General features: G+C 38.4%; 1 protein-coding gene across 1 annotated transcript in view; it reads right to left on the bottom strand.

Moving 5' to 3' along the window:
- col27a1b (collagen, type XXVII, alpha 1b) overlaps nucleotides 1-18,420 on the bottom strand; it is a 63,031-nt gene that overhangs the window by 20,971 nt on the left and 23,640 nt on the right. Inside the window, exons 8-22 of the mRNA XM_058375235.1 lie at nucleotides 14,794-14,838; nucleotides 13,881-13,934; nucleotides 11,863-11,907; nucleotides 10,916-10,969; nucleotides 10,200-10,244; nucleotides 8,009-8,062; nucleotides 5,779-5,823; nucleotides 4,763-4,816; nucleotides 4,208-4,252; nucleotides 3,194-3,247; nucleotides 3,055-3,108; nucleotides 2,881-2,934; nucleotides 2,333-2,386; nucleotides 1,441-1,494; nucleotides 1,051-1,095 (exon numbers count right to left, since the gene is read on the bottom strand). Coding sequence (XP_058231218.1) covers nucleotides 1,051-1,095; nucleotides 1,441-1,494; nucleotides 2,333-2,386; nucleotides 2,881-2,934; nucleotides 3,055-3,108; nucleotides 3,194-3,247; nucleotides 4,208-4,252; nucleotides 4,763-4,816; nucleotides 5,779-5,823; nucleotides 8,009-8,062; nucleotides 10,200-10,244; nucleotides 10,916-10,969; nucleotides 11,863-11,907; nucleotides 13,881-13,934; nucleotides 14,794-14,838 — 756 coding nt within the window. The remainder of the gene's footprint in view (nucleotides 1-1,050; nucleotides 1,096-1,440; nucleotides 1,495-2,332; nucleotides 2,387-2,880; nucleotides 2,935-3,054; nucleotides 3,109-3,193; nucleotides 3,248-4,207; nucleotides 4,253-4,762; nucleotides 4,817-5,778; nucleotides 5,824-8,008; nucleotides 8,063-10,199; nucleotides 10,245-10,915; nucleotides 10,970-11,862; nucleotides 11,908-13,880; nucleotides 13,935-14,793; nucleotides 14,839-18,420) is intronic.

Here is an 18,420-nt window from a genome sequence, read left to right as displayed (position 1 = left end):
TAACTTCTTGTAACCTGGTTACCTCTGCCAGGAGGTTAAGACAGATCTTTCTCAATTGCTGTGGTTGTGAGAAGACTGCAGTTCTGCCTATGCAATCTAATGAAAACATGTGGTCTAAACATGTGGCAGTCAACATATTCCTCAGAAGAAACTTCCGCTAATATTAACTGGAAGGTTGCCAATAATGTTGATAATTTCTCATTTCTTGTCTGCAGAGAAAAATGAATTCTGTATTTCAGAAACTACATATTACTATATAGCATGCCCACATGTTTGAGGTCAAAACTTTTTCCCTGTGCGTAACAGTTATGCTCCTTCTCACTAAGGGTGCCAAAATTTTTACTTTTACAGCAACTCTCACTCTGCATTACTCTGCTGACTACAAACACAAACACAAAACTCAAATGAGGAAACATTTACTTCATGTCTTGACTATTGTGAATGTTAGAAATAAGAAAAACTGTGATTTGAAAACACCAATTACTAATAAAATACATTTATTGCTTTGACATAATTCTTAATTAACTGGTTCCCAGACCAGAAACAGTAAGAAATAATAACTTCACCACTTGCTCATTTATTATATTTTTTATAGATATAGTAATTTCCCAAGCAATCTCTTCTCACATACTAATAAAATGCTATTTAATAACTTCTACACAGTGCTTAATTGTAACTTAGCCATGTGTTCACACATGACAGCACATTCAAGACTCAAGAAAAAAAAAAACCCTGTCCTTTCCTACACTGTCCATGTGTTTTCCATTTGCAGTCTACAGGTACTCACTGAAAGGAAATCACTGTTTGGAGCCACCTTCAACATCCAATCTTCTTAAGCTTTATAAAATGCACACTGCAATTGTGTTACAGTGTCCCAAAATGGCAGAGAAAATCTCTAATACTCTTTGCTACAAGTTTATCCTAACCAACCTGAGCATGCTTTACAGCACAGATTAGCGTTAATGGCTAATTTCATGCTGCTGCTAGACTGCAAATTTAAGGCTTGATTTGCAGTAAATGGGCTACAAGCAGTGTACAGAGTGCACTCACCTCCGGTCCTGGAGGCCCAGCTGGTCCAACTGGTCCTTCATCACCCTGAGGAACCAGAACATAACAAATCAAAGGAGTGATTCACTGAAACCATGATCATTAACAACATTTATTACCATGTACAAAACCATGGTTTTTAACTATGATTGTGCCGCAGCCAGTTAATGGTCTTAAAAGTGCATATGTGAATGATTCTTACGACAAGCTAGTCCACCCACATACTGAGTCTGTAAAATGTCTATCTTCAGATGTCAGAACAGAGTGTCCAACTGGCACCCAGACAAAAGAATTTGGTATAAATCCATGATGAACAGTGAGTGTGAAAATCTAGTAACAGCAGACTAATACCAGCACAATATTGCTTTGTGTGATGCATGGAAACGTTCCAACCTCAAGTCCAGCTGCTCCTCTTGGACCAGGTATACCCCTCACTCCTGACTTCCCCTGGAGAAAACGTTCTGCATTTAGTACACCTGAGCTGCTAAAACAGTTTGCTAGTAATGTAGAAATCGACAGTGTTGAGTGTTTACAGATTTAACAAAAACTATTATGCAGTTTACATGAAAATTTTTACATTTGTAAAAAACAAAATGTGATGCCATTACTTATACTAAAGTAAATTTTAAGAGGTTTATATTTATTATATTGAGTGATCAATGTACATAGTATTAATATAAACCAATTACATTGTGAAATCTCATAAGGGAGTTGGTGCTGATGGAAAATATAATTATAGAATTAAATTTAGGTGATTAAAGCATGCGTGCTACAACAGCTCCATGGTAATGTGTCACCGGCGAAGGAGCTTCGATTCTCAGCTGCTGTCTAACCCTAGCCCTAACCCTAGGGCTTTAAAATAATCAGTGTGTTTATTGTTACACAATTTAATCACATGGAAGTTAAATTAATTGGCGGATGTGGTTGCTTAGTGGTTAAGGTGTTGGACTACTGATTGGAAGGTTGTGAGTTTGAATTCTAAGTCCACAAAACTGCCACTGCCGGGCTGATGAACAAGGCCCATAACCCTCAATTGCTCGGTTGTATAAAACGGGTGTCTGCCAAATTCTAGCAACGTAAGTGAGCCTTTTTCGGTGTATGCTATAAGTTTTAAACATTTGTTAAAGTTAGGCAAACACTCAGACAATAATCTGTCACTGGAAAATTAGAATACCCACATCATCAAGCTGCTTCAGAATAAGCTGATTTTCATATTTTAATACTAAACTAAGTAGGATGAAAGGGTAATATTTGGAAAGATTTGTGACAGGAACAAGTAACAAACCTTTGGGCCTTCTGGGCCATTCTGTCCTGGTGGTCCGATATCACCTGGAAATCCCTGAAGGAAAATGAAAACATTAATCTGTATCGCTTTTTTAGTCTGTGCATTTGTTTTTACCTAATTTACTCCCAATCTAGTCATTTAGCATTTCCACCCACTAGCTAATTCTCCCCTATTACACAACAGCTACCAAACAGGACCATATGGTACTAGCATGTGCTTCCTCCAAGACTTGTGAAGCCACACACTTATCACCATACATACATCACAGGGCAGTGTAACACACTCTGAGGAAATGTTCTCACCACTGCCCATGTTTGGCCAGTGTTGCTCAGATTAACAAGGGACTAGTTTTGCATTCTTTGACTCCTGGCCATGAATAGCTGTTGCATGGTTGGAATTCATGATCCTGTGATGATAGAGTGAATTTTTCTGAAGTGTCATGTGGGAGCTCTCAACATATTTAACAGCCAGTGTGTTGCCATTAGCGAGCTGGCTAAGCCTTTGGGTCTTGGCATCTCTGGGACAATATGTTTGAATGTTACAGTTACCTCTGGTCCTGGAGGGCCATGCAAACCATCTGGTCCACGATCTCCAGGTTTTCCCTAAAAGGACAAAAAAGAACATGATTTATATCCACTTTTCTTTAGACCAGAAACATGTAATTGTGTGAATGACTAGGTAATATTTATGTATTGTAATATTAATATTTGATGATGACTTACCTGTGGTCCCGGCTTCCCTCGGATGCCTGGCACTCCTGGCAAACCCTGAATACCCTGAACATTTCAGCAGATTATTAGGTCACATTCGTGAGCAATGAAACAGTTGAGTAGAAAGGTTGAAAACAGACAACTTAAATACCTTGTCACCTTGGAATCCAGGCTCTCCAGGCTCTCCAGGCAAACCAATTTCTCCCTGACAATAGAAAGTGCCAGTGTCACTTTTGACATCACTAATTAAGACTGTGGAGAGCATATGAGGTTTATGCAAAATCAATGGACAAACTATATTCTATCCCAAAACACCAAAAATAACACTGTGATGCTGGGAAAAGACTGCAGACATGTTGACAGTACAGCGTTATGGGCAGACAGGATCATAGCCAGCTGGACACCGCAGAGGAATGGGGCAGCAGACACAGGAAAATAGCAATCTTACTGGCTGCCATCTTGCTGTCTGAGCTTTGAAAATAGAAAGGCTTTGGGGTGGTGGTACGCCATGACCACCAGGTTTTATTAATTAAGAACTCAGCAACAACAAATGTCCTATTCTGTAGGCTGAGCTCAGCTGTCAGACCATAACTGAATCAAACACGTGTCATAGGTTTGCGACAGTTCCAAACGTGGGTCTAGAGGTTAGGAAAGTTACACCATGGTGATGGATAGTACATGTTTATGGTGGGCTGGCAGATGTGAATTAATTCCTGACCAGTGATTTTTGACCCATTATGTGAATTTACTGGGGCTGTCTGGTCAGTATTGGTCTACCTTGATTTATGAGATATTTTGATCTCTGATATTATGTTTGATAGCTTGTATATGACCATACAACTTGTCGTTTGCACATCTTCTAAAAAAAAGGACTCTGGACTAAATGTAGATGTCCCATTAATACCACCATAAGCATTATTTTTTATCACATCAATTACACATCTCTGAATGTGTGAATAAAAAAAAAATTCAATAACAGATTTTAGTTATATTATCATTAACATTTTTAAAAATATTAATGTAAAGCAAACCATATATTAGACCTTTTCTGTGGCGAAATAAAATGTTTTATTTTGCGATATTCTGTGTGAGGACACATCTCATACATATTTTGTATATATATATATATATATATATATAAGCTAATAAAGTGTATTCAAATCACCTTATCACCTTTCAGTCCTGGCTCTCCTGGATTCCCTGATACCCCCTGAAAAAAAAACATTAAAGTAAAGCATGAACACCTCTTTCATTCCCTTACACCAGAATCACAAACGTCCCAAAGCTTACAAGAGATGAGCATTAATCACTGTTTTTGTTTAATGGTTTGAACATGGACAAATGCTAGTCTAAATAAATCAGACAGAATTTTTGTTCTTCTGCTCAGCATTCACGGATGCAGGCCAGATTACACTGACGTGAAAGGTGCAGAGTGAGAAAAGGCCTAAAGTGAGACCTGCACACTGCTACTGCTAGTTCCAAAAACAATTCAGCTATTAAAGATCGCTCTCCTGGAAGTGGATCAGTTTCACCTCATCACGAGACTTTTGTGTGCTTGTGTTTGTTCAAGCCTAATGTGTCCTCCTGAAAGAAATTCTAACAGTGCAGTTCAGTGAAGAGGAAACACTATATTATTGTTTTTACCTTCGAAGGTATAAAAGGTAAATGTGATTCATTCAATGTCCAATTAAAACACTGGAGATGATGTTTAATTAATCACCTTGGGTCCAATAGGGCCTGGAAGACCCATGATTCCAAGAGGTCCCATGTCCCCCTGACAAAACACACACATGCACACACACACGCACACACACACACATGCACACACACACACACACACACACACACACACACACACACACACACACATATTAACATTCTAAAAACACTGTAAAATTGTGATAATAATAATATTGTTAATTCTATATTCATTATTTATTGCTCAGGAGTTATTTTATTATTTAAACTTGTTTAGAAATATAAATCCAGGTCTAGTCAGTTCTCATCAGGGAACTCCAATAAGCATGCTGTAATTTTATATTAATTATTACTCCTTTGTAGCTAATAAAAACGCATAGAAAAGTTGTTTTAAAACTGCAGACTGCAAACTTTTATCTAATGCCACACATAGATAAAGGAGGTTTCATTATTATTTGAATGCACTATAAAAGGGAATAAAAACATTTTCACTGGATTTTTGTCCCCCCTCCAAAATAAACCTAAGGAAAACACTGTCAAACTACAGTAAAACACAGTGCACCTGAATTCTCAGTTTGTATTTATAGCTGTTATAATCCAAGTATTAACAGTAACTGATTTATTTAGTGGGTGTTTCACAATATTAAACATAAATATAGGCGGCTACAAACTGTGACATACTTTAACATTTCAACATTTTAATCACTGACAAATTGCTGTTGTATAAGTGAATTAAAGCTCTTCAGGGTGTGCTTTTAAAGACAAATAACATAATGTTGCAGTACTTGGTCACTGATTATTTTCCTAAAACACCACGCCCCCATTATATTTAAAAAATAAGGTATATATATTTTATATTTAAAAAAAGGTAAATTGTTCGGCCTCTGACAGCTACACATTTTCTATAACGTTATAAAGTTGAGGAGGTTTATAGCTGAGTATTTCACAAGGAAATGTCTGACTACAGCAAAAGACGGACGTTTAGTAAGAGCTCTATAAGAAGTTGAAAGAGTTCAATAAAAGTAAAGGTATACTCACAATAAGGCCAAGTACTCCACTAGGACCAGGTAGACCCAGTTCTCCCTAAGGAAAGAGCAGAAACAAAGACTCGTTAGTTTCTATTTTAAACACTGAAGAGAAAGGCTGGCCAGGGTTGAGAGGTAAAGGCGAGAGTAGAGTGAAACAGAGGTGAAAGAGTCCAGTCTTTCTCCCCTGATAACAGACTAATCTGTGGCTTGTATCTCCCCCTGGACAGAAGGCTGCTGTGAAGCACAGAGAAGGACTTGTTGTGCTGCGTGCCTGGCCTGCTGCTAGCTGCAACGGCTACTTCCTCTATTGCCAAAAGCATCCCATGTGTGTTTTCTTTCTCCTTTTTTATGTGAGCTGAAAAAAGGGAGATGGGTTGGCAGCCCTTGCTGAGTAACCTCTTGATCAAGTAGCAGGATTGAGAGAAAGAAGGTTTGGATTACACAGGGGAAAAGGAGTCAGGAGGGTCAAAATCAGTCGGAATATTGCTCTAATATTTATTGCAGTGTAAATGCTTTAAAAATACATGTGCATTTGTAAACTATTTTGTATAATATGCTCCACTGTAGATGTGATAAAAATTAGATGTTTTCAGTATAAATATGAATGAAAGGAATTATGAAATTATCAGTGTGTTTACTTCATTAAATAATAATAAAAAATAAAATAAAATCCTTAACATCATGAAAAACAAGGCCTAAAACATGGAACCAAAAGCAACAATGATATAATAGCTATGAAAAAGCCATTAGAAGTAAAGTGATCCATCAGATGGCAAAACTGTTTTATTTAATGCCATGTTCCAGTAACGACAGCTGCGCTTCTCATTATGAGTGTCTGCTATGGAGCTGGTGATATGGCATAGATTGGCCTGGTGTGTGTGAATGTGGTGGCAGTTAGTGGTTGTATTTATTGGCAAGTCGTAGCTGCTGTGGTCAGTTTGACTTTTAGAAGTGGTGCAAGACAAGCTGGAAGGGTGCAATAAAAGGTCAAGGATTCTGGATTTGTTCTTTTAAGCGAAGATAAAATCTTATCCGAAGTTAAAGTGTTTTTTGTAATCATATTGTTATCCTGTTATCTAATGCTGTAACATCTGGAAGCCTAATAGTGTTCGCCGACACAATCGTTTACATGAACATCTGTAGTGTTGAAGTCTACAGGCTCTTATCGAGCTTAAACTTTAGGCATGTAAGCTATGGCTAGGATGGTCTTGTCCAAAAGCTGTTGAGTAATTATACTGTTTAGTTATCTAGTTATCACTAGATTTAATGGTACTCAAACTGTCTTTATTTTACATTTTAAATCCTTGCTTCTCTGTGGGAATTAGAACAGCTTGCCTATTATATGGGAAATGGAGACAATGTGATTGTTCTATCTGTCAGTTTTGTTACTTTAAGATAAAACCACTGAGCCAAAGATCCTCACTGAAACAGAAGCAGATTTAACTTTTCAACTCAGTGTTTCTTTCATACTTTTGAGCAAAAATTTAGTGTAAAAGGTCTCACATACACTGATCAACATGGATGAAGTAAATAACACTGATTATCTCATAACAGTGTCACCTGTAAAGGAGTGGGATATATTAGGCAGCAAGTTAAGAGCCAGTTATGGAAGTTGATGTGTTGGAAGCAGGAAAAATGGGCAAAGATCTGAGTAACTCTGACAAGGGCCAAATTGTGATGGTTTTACAGCCGGGTCAGAGCATCTCCAAAACAGCAGGTTTTGTGAGGTGTTCCCAGTAAGCTGTGGTTAGTACGTAACAAAAGTTCTCCAAGGAAGGATAACCAGTGACAGGATCATGAGTGCCCAATGATGTTTGTTCACACTGCAAAAAATAGTTCAGGAATGGTTTGAGGAACATGACAAAGGTTTGTTGACTTGGTCTGATCGAGCATCTGAGGGATGTCCTGGACAAACAAGCCCGATCCATGTAGGCTCTAACTCACTTACAGGGCTTAAAGGGTCTGCTGTTAATGTCGTGGTGTTGGATTCCACAGCACAATTTTATTGGTCTTGTGGAGTCCATGCCTTGATGAGTCAGAGCTGTTTTTTGTGGCGCAAGGGCAATATTAGGTAGGTGGTTTTAATGTTATGACTGATACGTATATACAGTACCATACTTGTATACAAATTAATAACAAATATTTGCAGGAAAAATGACAGGTAGAACCTTATATTTCCATTATACTGAAGTGCTACAGAAGGTTCAGATATCTGCAGGTCACAGTATGTTGATACTCACTGGATTTCCGTCAGGTCCTGGTGGTCCTCGCTCGCCAAAATCCCCAGTAAATCCCTAAACACAGGAAAAGGGAGGCACTGAGACACTGTAATATATTTACAACTGAGCAGACATCTGGCTAAATGGCTCTGATGTAGGTTTAGTCCTCAAAACAAAATCGTCACATCTCCAAGGAGAGACAACACAATTAGTCTCAAATTAGTAGCGAACTGATGTCCTATAGGGTCCCACGATGAAGCCAACTAAAAGCTTTTATACAAGCTAGTTTTCATGGCACCAGAGTCTTGGGAATATCAAGCATTTATTCATCTTTAGTATTCACTTCCTCCAATTCAAGTATGCTGAATGAGAAGCAGTGTTCACACAGATTCAGAATAATTTACCTCCATGCCGCCAATTCACCTACATGTTTTTGGGAGGTTGGAGGAAGCTGGAGAACCAAAGTGAATTCAGGAAGAACATGCATGGAAACTCCAAACACAGAACAAACAGTAACCAAAGCTCAGGTTTGACCCGGAGGCCGTGAAACTGTAAGGCAGTGATAGCACCCCTCTGCACTGTTTTGACCCGTCTCTAAGTCCAGTTACATAATTGCTCCAGATTGCTGGAGGTTCTTGGTGCAGACTGATGTTCTTTTAAAGCACTTATGTTCCTGACTTGCAGTATAAAACATGTGAATGCATGTGAATACACAATACAACAGCGATGCGAGTAAAAATTAAAATGGCTTTAACAGAACTAATGCGGTTGCCAAGGTGTAACTGGAGTAAAGGAGAAATTCTGCATGTTCAGCTTTAACTGACTACTTCAGCAGATCTTTGATTTGTGACACAGCCAATACACACAGTTCAAATACACCAAGAAAATCTAATCCTCTTTTCAACCTGAGGGAATATTTTTTCTAAATATATTACTATAAACTCCTAACAGGAATGACATCTGCATGAGGAGTAATGAATGAACCTTTTGACAGCATTAAATGCTAAACCAAAATGCTTTACTGTGCTGTGACTTGTGGTGAAAAACCAAGGCAATGATGCTCATTTCTGTCAGCTATACAGGAAATACCACTGGCTCTATGTTTCAGTGGGCTGACAAAGAGCATGGAAATGGAGTGAGAAAGAAGGATCTGCTGACAGCACCATTTCACATCCGTCTACTATGTCATTATTTACAACCTGGAGCCGTGACGTCACATGGAGGCATACGCTCGGATGTGTGTGGGCCACACTCAAACCACACAGAGTGCTTTGTCTCTCTAGGGACTATGTATGGCAGAGGAATACCTTAGGCATCTTTCAGAGGTGTCAAAGGTTAGGGGTGTAATAGAGGTGTAATAGATATGTAATATCACAAGGCACTACAACATTGAGAAACTGCTTCTCTGTTATAGTTCCAAATGAAATAAATGGTTTTCTTGATTGGAACTGAGATAAAGACCTGGATCTACATACAGGAAAAACAAAATACTTTTCGGAGAATGCAGTTTCTGAGAATGCAGTTCCACAAAAAATAAATAGTCATTTCCATGGAATGGCTGTGCACTTGTCATTTCTCTGCCAAAACAGAACGGAATTGATAAGAAAAGTTAGCCCATGTGTTTGATTCAGTATGAGGAGGATAGGCAACTATGGCTGACTTTAAAAAAAAAGAAGAAAGAAATAAAAGACTGCTTTCTTTCATAGGTTTTCTGCTTATAGTTAACATCTGGAGGATTAACAATTTTCTTCTAAACCATCCTGTACAGAAAATCCACAGTGCTAAAGCCTGTCGAGTCTCATAGAACTCTAGTTATGTTTTTTCTTTTGCTCATTTCTACATTTTATGCAGTTCAGGCCTAAGGCTAAGCTCCTTAAAACAACATATACTTTGACTTTTGACCCAGACAGCATCAAGGCTGTAATCTGGTGGCTGTCAGGCACTAAGACTCAATTGTCTCAGCAGTATATGGACTGATTTACGGTGATGCCTTGTGGGGGCATATATGCACAAAGAAGTCATTTTAAGCAGGGCAACAATGTATGGTCTTTGAACATGCAACCATAAAATCCCAGCTAAGAAATCACACTCAGAACTTGACACTGCTGTGATTTTTTAGCAAACACACACACACACACACACACACACACAGACAGACAGACACACCATTCACAGAGGCTTGTAGAGAAAGGATGTTGAGAGAAAACTTTACCGGCCTACCCATCTTGCCCTTCTTCCCAGGAACACCAGGAATACCCTGTATAATAAAAGATAGAGAGAGACACAGAAAGAAGGAAAACAAGGGCAAAAGGGAGTCAATTAATCTGTGATCATGGTGGATGTAGTGCACTGTGTTGAAAAGAGCTTTTCTCTCTTTCCCACACAATAGAGACTCTATCAGAGCACAGCACGCTCAAATCTGTCCATGCCTGAAAATGGGAGAGCTGATCTGCCTAATCTGTGGCAGATCTTTTTCCAGCTCCTGAGTGGCTTATAATTCCTGCACCGCAGGAATTCCGCCAGCTCAAAGACCATGTGCAAATATTGGGAGAACGACGAGTGCCCACCTTTGCTGGGAGGCTGTGTGCGGTTTTAGTTGAGCATGTCCCTTTTGAATTGGCTTTCTACACTGCCTGGATTAAACACGTAAAACGCTCATGTGCAAACCACAATGTTTTCTCCAACAGAACTTGCCACTTTCTGCTCCAGGGCACTCCACCGCATGTTTCTGGAGGAAATTAATTCCTTACTATGTTATGGTGGGGATTAAAACAGGTCTCAGTATTAGTGATTCAGTGTCTTAGAATTTGAATAAAGTAGGAAAATTGCACTTGAAAATATCTGAACTGCTAATGTGCTACTGATAGAGTCATGTGCATACCATGTGTGTAACTAAAGGTCAGAATTAAATGGTTGAGCGAAACTCACTCTTTCTCCATCAGGTCCCGGGAGACCAAAAAGCCCTGGGATTCCAATGAAGCCCTATAAAAGGAGAGAAACGATGGTAAAAAAAAAATGTTTACATCAGTAGTCCTAGTGTCTGGAGCTACACTAAAGCCTCAGATGAAGTCTACAGAAGTTTAGCAGGTAGCCTCAGTGGATGGCGACTCTTCATGAAGACCTAGGCCTTGAGGCAAGTGTATATGCCCATGGACTGCATGGTGCTGGCTTCCACGATGTAGTCCAAGGGCACATACCCTCACGCCAGGGATCACTGAGGCTGGGCAGCTGGGTGGCACTGGGTTTAGAGACACAGCAATGATGGTTATGATGACTTCATGAATGAATACAACAAAATGTAATGAGACATGATGTGAAGAGATACAAAAATGACAACACAACCAAACAGTTTATGTAGAAAAGTCTTTTTCATGAGTGATTACAGTGTAACTCTTACTCTGATCTTCCAAACTGTATGTGTGTGTGTGTTTGTGTGTGTATGAACATACAATAATGCAGGTGTACTACATAGATAAGGAACCAATGAAATTTGATACTTTGATAAGGGAAATCAACTCTCACTATCAAAAACAGGCAAATGAATGTTTTTCAGTCTTTTCGTTTTTACGTGAACACAAAAGACTGCTAATTTATGATTCCAAGGTTTCAGTATTCTGTAAAAAATTGGGTTTATTTAATTGAGCTGGAGCAAATGTAATATCTGGCTAATAAGTAAGAGCTGTTTATGTTCTAGCAATCATACCAATCTCACAACACCCTGGAGTCATGTGTAAAGGCCTGGAAAATGAACTACACTTAGGACGGTAGGCACGATGTATGAGAAGAAAAGATCTATTGACTTTACCGCAATAAAATCGCCTTAGCCAAAGCCTATAAGAATAGAATATAAGAACTGATTTTCTTGAGTCACTCACCCGAACTCCTTTTGGTCCTGGATTTCCTATTGGCCCAGGCAACCCCTACAAAACACAAGACTATGAAGTAGCATTTTGGGTTTTCAGCTGAAAATATTCATAATACTATAAACACAATGAAAGTGGATTATTGTAGCCAGTGTTATGTCCACATCTGAGTTTAATGCTTTACAGATATTTTTGCTTAAATCCTATGATTTTTTGCATATGCTCACCAAAACAACAACAACAACAACAACAACAACAACAACAACAACAGCAACAACAAACCAACAGTCAGAATGACTTAAAATCAAGTCTTATATTATATAATTAATATATTCAGTCTGTTAGTACATTCTTCTTCTTCCTATTCTTCTACTTCAATAAAGCATCTAGCTTCCCTCATTACATGACCATTATCAACCAGGCCTCCTCCAAGAGATCAACCACATCTTAACAAACTGCTGCATCACAGGGCAGGGCAGTGTTAACACACTGAATGAGGAAAGTGTTATCTACCCTATTACATACAGAGATTATAGCCCATTTTCGGTCCCTTGACAGTCGGCTGTGGCTTTGTCGGGATTTGTAATCACAATCTCCAGAGGATATGGCAATCTGTTGTGCTCAGTTGATCCGTGTCAAGCAATTTAAGTAATTAACTGCTATTTAAATTCAATTAAACAGCTTAAGTCTAATTACAAAATAAACTGTTTAGATATATGTCTATTTCATGATGGCACATACTGTACATATCCAACAACTTGCCAGATATCTATCAAAGCAATGCACTGACATCTTTAGGCAGACTGACTACATTTACCTCTATGTTTGTTAAACTGGCTCCTTACAAAATATATTTGCGGGATGATGGGTTAAAAAGTCAATTTCCACATCATATGTCATATGTGAAATATATTTGTGGTGCAAAAGAAAAACACAGCCAAAACCCAATAGGAGAATTGCCAAAATTGATCAAAATTAAAGTTTACCAAATGTTTTAAAAATTAATGCAATTGTAATCCATCCAAATTCTAAGAACTAACCGAGCTTGACAAGGCCAGTGCTGATCTTAGCATGCCGTAATGAGAAACATAACTGTGCTGATGAAGCAGTGAGCCATGTGGAAATTGTCTGTGTTTTAGTGATTTTGTAGTAGAAAACCAGCATGGTCTATTTAACAAGAATAGAATGATAACTGTAAACTATGGACCTCATCTCCAGCCATGTTTCCGTTATTTCCTATCAACACAGCCTCAAGTTCCATATAAAGTCCATTCAAATATTTACAAAATCCCTCTAATAGGAGCCAATTCAAGCAGGCCACAATGTAAATGATTGGAGACTGGAACACTGCAACGTTGTTTTAGTGTAGTTATAGTGACTATGGTAAATTTTGTGGACGTGAGATCACTTATAGGGGGCCGGTCATGGAAAGAGACGTTTCTGGGTCTGCTCTGCATTTCGCACATGCTGTTCAGGTGCATTTAAACAAACTTCACCTTCACCTTATGCATCCCAAAGTATCTATACTATAACTGTTACTAGCCATGTTAGCCAGTGCTCCAACTGGTCTTTGTAAAGCAGGTGAAATGAACAATGCTATAGTATTGTCCAGAGTTGTGATTCCCTGCTGTCACAAACATTCCAACTAAAGCTAAACCAAAGCCACTGTGCCAGATGTGCAGAGTTTGGAGTCTATGTGGATGAACCAGAGCACGATTTATAATGCAGAGAGCTGCCATTATGCTCAGCTGTGTGTGCAGGAGACATAGGAGATGTGCCAAACAAAGTTCCAGAGCTTGGGAATATGATTCACGCTTTAGGTTCTTCAAAGACAATTAGGCGTGATGTGGCGTAGCGTCGGTCCTGCATACAAGGTAAACTTGCTTTTGTGCTTTGGTGTGCTTGTGATGTCTTAGGATGTCTAACATGGAGCATGATGACCTTGTCTTTAGCCTCCTGTACAGAGTTTTAGTGCATACATTTCTAAGACTACTGTATGAGCCAGCAGCACAACAGGAGATTTACTGCACCTGCCTGCCAGGATAACCTTTGGCACCCGGGTTTCCATCTGGCCCTTGATCCCCCTGCAGAATGGTAAAGAAAGAAAGAAAAAATAAAGAAAGGATGAATTCATGACCATAAATATGTGATTTGTAGTAAAACTCACTTTTATCGGGTAATAAATGAGGAGAAATATAGAAAAGGCTGAGGAAAGCAATCAGAGTTTTTCTGTAAAATAATACATGACTCACCTGGCTAATATTATACAGTTTTTTGCTTATATGTAAGCTGCATTTGGAATTAGCCAAAGCCAAGGACAAGGGCTTATTCATTTAGAGTATTTAAGTTTTATAATTTATTTGTAAATTTTATTATTTCAGCTTATGGAACTATATAATGCCACCCAATGAATGTCATTTTATGATGTATTGTGTGGGCTAGAAAGCCAAATGCAATTACTCTGCTAGGAAAGAATTTATATGCCATTGTATGCTACTTACTAAGTAACAGCTATGAATCATTCTGACAAAACTGTTTTGGATATTCCCAGCAATGGAAAGCTACTTAAAGATCACTAGGACTATTAAAACTATTAAGAAACATAAACTTCCATAAAGAAAAGCCTTATAAAAGTGTAATAAAGTACTGAAGCGAAAGTATTTGCTGAGTGTAATACGTCTATTATAAAGTCTAAAAGAAAGCACACAGAACCAGGCAGTCTGGCCAAGTTTCACATTAACGGGCCAAACCGAATGCAGTTACACATCTTCATTTATGGCATCTTTAGCGTTTTTTATCATGCTGTGGCTTAGGCTTCTGTCCATTCTGCTACATCAAAACTGTCTCTGTAATTGGAGCACATACTGTACTACAGAGACTACAGAATGGCTTGATGTGAAATGAAGTCAGAAAAGAAATGTTATATATAAAGTTAAAACTCACAGGCTCTCCAGGATGGCCAGGTGGACCAGGATGACCTTTTTGTCCCTGTAGAGAGTGATGAGAATGACAGTGTGAGATCATTCCAGTACATACTATTGCTCATCAGCAAGTGAAATAGGGCCCAGGAAGAGCAGCTGAATGACTATGTTTAAAGGAAAAAAAACAGAGAGCTGTTCATGACTCGTGAGATCTTTGCAACATTGCAGGAGTATCAGTTATCACCACAAAGCCCACTAAATGGCTTGAGTCAGCTGATTGTAACTCAGTTCCAGATGGAGATCATGACTCTTCTAAAGGGAACTACTACAGAGCGCACTGTGTGGTTTCCATTAAGAACATGCTAAACTGACCTGTACAAAGCCTGTTACAAATCTTTCCAGCAATGGAAAAGCAATGAGCGGTAAGGAACTCAATGACTCTATAAGCACAGAACAGAACAGTTCTCCCTTACAAGCAGATCTGTTGCCACTTTCCAATCATAATAACTGAGCAAAGGACCTTTCAACTCTCCAGAGAAAGGCCAATTTCAGGTTATTTCAGCTCATTTCTCCATATGTTCATGGTGCTTCTGGAGATCGCCATCATTAAAGCCATTGTTTTATTACACTGGGGAAACTGCAGGTTTGCTTTAGCATAGGAACAAAACTACTGACTCAAGGGTCTTAAAGTATGCAGAAGAAGACAATTATGAAGAATGTACCACAAACGCATATGATTTGCCAACATTTCAAATAAAAATCTATCAAGGAATTATTGTAGTGGTATAAATATCACTATAAATGTATTGAAAGCAGCAGCAATGCAAAAAAAAGCAGCCTATGAATACAATGAAAAAAAAATTTTTTTGAGTACACGTAAATCATGAAAAACAGGCAAGCAAGCCTTACTGAAAGAACCATCTTCGATTAAGAAGCAATGCAGCAGTGTGTGCCTTGGCAGAGTAACTCGTAATCACCTTCATGCTCACAGTAATGAAAAGGAAGTTTGGGTAATGACTGACTTTGAGTAAGAAGAGCAGTGTTTTTAATAAAAAAGGTTGTTTTTATTCTTGTGGTGCCAAGAAACCGGCTTTTAAAACAAACCATTCTAAGGTCTTATACAAGTGACTATTTTTAACAGATGCTAAGGTTATTTCTTCTTGTCGCCCTCGTCCTATGGTGCCCTCCAAGATTATTTGCACGTATTATGAAAATGAGCAAAATTTTACTTATAATACATTATATATATATATATATATATATATATATATATATATATATATATAATGCAATGCTCCATATTGTAGTGGAAAGTCTTCCCAATAAAGGGGGGGATAATTCCGAATAAGGATGTTCACAAAAAATATAAGGGTGTGATAGTCAGGAGTACACAAGTAAGTATGTGACTGTGATTGTTTGAACTGACTGGGAAGTTAAAACACAAACTTGCATTTGTAACCAATGTTTGGCACCCAACATTTATTTTTTAGAAGAGGGAATAACATTATTTTGTTCCACAATGCACATTCTTTAAAAAAAAGGGTCAAATTGTCCCTCTGGGGAACACTACAACAATGTTTGCTTGTCAGAAAGAATTTCAAATCCAGAACCTTTTCAGGAAGCTATGAAGTATCCTTAACTATACAAAGAACCTCGTGAATAACCCCTTCACTAAGAGTGTATTTCATATGAGAATGAAGATAAATAGTTTAGATAAATAGCTTTTACACTGCCTGAGCTATTCTGACAGATAATAAAGGCAGACAACATGTATATTCGGAATTGTCTACACCTAAACTAACAAGAGGACAGACAGCGTAAAGCCAAACATGGTTTTTAAATCCAAAACAGTGCATCAGACCTTCATAGTTGTGGCTGCTGTATGTATGTCTCAGCATTCCTGCAGTGATGAGGATTACCGCCTGCACAAACACACACCCTGCAGCTGCTACTTTGCCAATGCCAATCAATCCATCACCAGCAAATTACTGCACAAGACAGCCTGCTGGGAGGCCGCATGTCTTTACTAAGAACATACGGGTCCCGAAAGGCCGTGCAATTATGGCGGCCTCTTTCAAAGCAAATAACAACATAAATAATAGACTGGCACAGATACTGATCAAAGCAAGCATGAACAGTGTGTAACGTTGCTTAAATGCAAGGCTCTGATCTTTATACTAGAACTGATTGCTTGCTGTGCAGATGAAGACAAAGAACAATGTCAAAGGCCACCACCCTTCTGAATGATGGATATATATAAATAAGGCTACTTCAGGCCCATGAGAAGAGTCAAAGTGAAGGAGCTAGTCATGCCAAACTACACAGCAATGGAAAAGAAAATGAGAAAGTCCAGGATAACCATCTGTGCCAATTTTTATCTCGCAGACTAAAACAGCCCTCTAGCGTTGCAAGCCAGAGACAGTGGGGAGTTAGTGGAGGGCAGAGTTGAGCAAGATCAGGAAACGATATCTGAATATCTTCTCTATCATCAGTGTCTGTGGTTTTAGTGTGCTTCTGTTACTTAGTAACTGATCGGACATTGAAAAATACTCATGTACCATCTGTTTTACTTTCTTTAATTTTTGCCATAAAATACCTTAGTATTAAATATTTAAATATTTGATTTGACATCTGGTCATCTGGTTTTCTTTGTAACATATCATGCTATGTTTTCATCTTAATAAACTGAAGATGGAGAGAAAAGAGAGGCTGGTGAGGCAACGATTGTTTATACCTTCTATAACCTAAGTGTTAACAGGACGTAATTTATCCATAATATAAAATGTAATGATAGATGGCTAAAAAAAAGTCTGATTTGCATTTTAGGAATTTTAATCGTTGGCAAATTTCTGTGGTTTTAAAAGGAATAAAAGACTTTGCAACATGCTGATTTTGGAAAATAATCAACTTTAAAGATTAGTAGCAGTAACTCTGCTTTGTTGTGGGCAGCATCTCATCGCCATCCTGTTATAGATTAATGTCCAAAAAAACTGCTCATCCTGCCTTGTTTATTTCTTAAACGCCGCAACAATTTGCTCACTATTACATTTTTGAGTTAATTAAGAACACTTATCTCAAACTGTTAGTAGAGGGTTTAGGCTGGCATGTGTGCATTTCTCTGGTGTGTGTGTGTGTGTGTGTGTGAGTGTTAATGAAGTAATCTTTTGCATGTCGTTTTAAGTGTTGGACAGTACAATGTGTATGCATATCTGTGTGTGGGATAATAAAATCCAGATCCTGGGTCAGAATCTTGGCAGAGCTTGTGAGTATGGCACTCTGTCTTTTCCTACAGCAAACTGATATATTGGCACTTTTAACCACTTGGATTTGCACTGAATGCTGTTGCTCTGAGTGTAGCTGATGAAGACAAGATGGATCCTTGGCTGCGAGTTCTTACGTTTCCTCTGAAATTTGTGCCTTCCTTCACGCTGATAAGCACTGATAAAACAGGCTGACAATATGTCAAATAACCTGTTGCTTACAAATGATCCACTGACACTGGACTGAGCTGAAAGACCTCACTAATAGGAAGGATTTCAAATATGGGAACTATTTGACTCCAGATTATAGACTAAAGAGGAGAGTATTAGCGTCTTATATCATAAAATTCTCCTCGCATCTAAAAATCAGACACAGTGAGAAAGTAATT

Source organism: Hemibagrus wyckioides, linkage group LG22 (assembly GCF_019097595.1).
Source record: "Hemibagrus wyckioides isolate EC202008001 linkage group LG22, SWU_Hwy_1.0, whole genome shotgun sequence".
NCBI classification, from domain to species: Eukaryota; Metazoa; Chordata; class Actinopteri; order Siluriformes; family Bagridae; genus Hemibagrus; species Hemibagrus wyckioides.
Note: the sequence above shows the minus strand (reverse complement) of the source record. Positions and strands in the feature narration are given on the sequence as shown.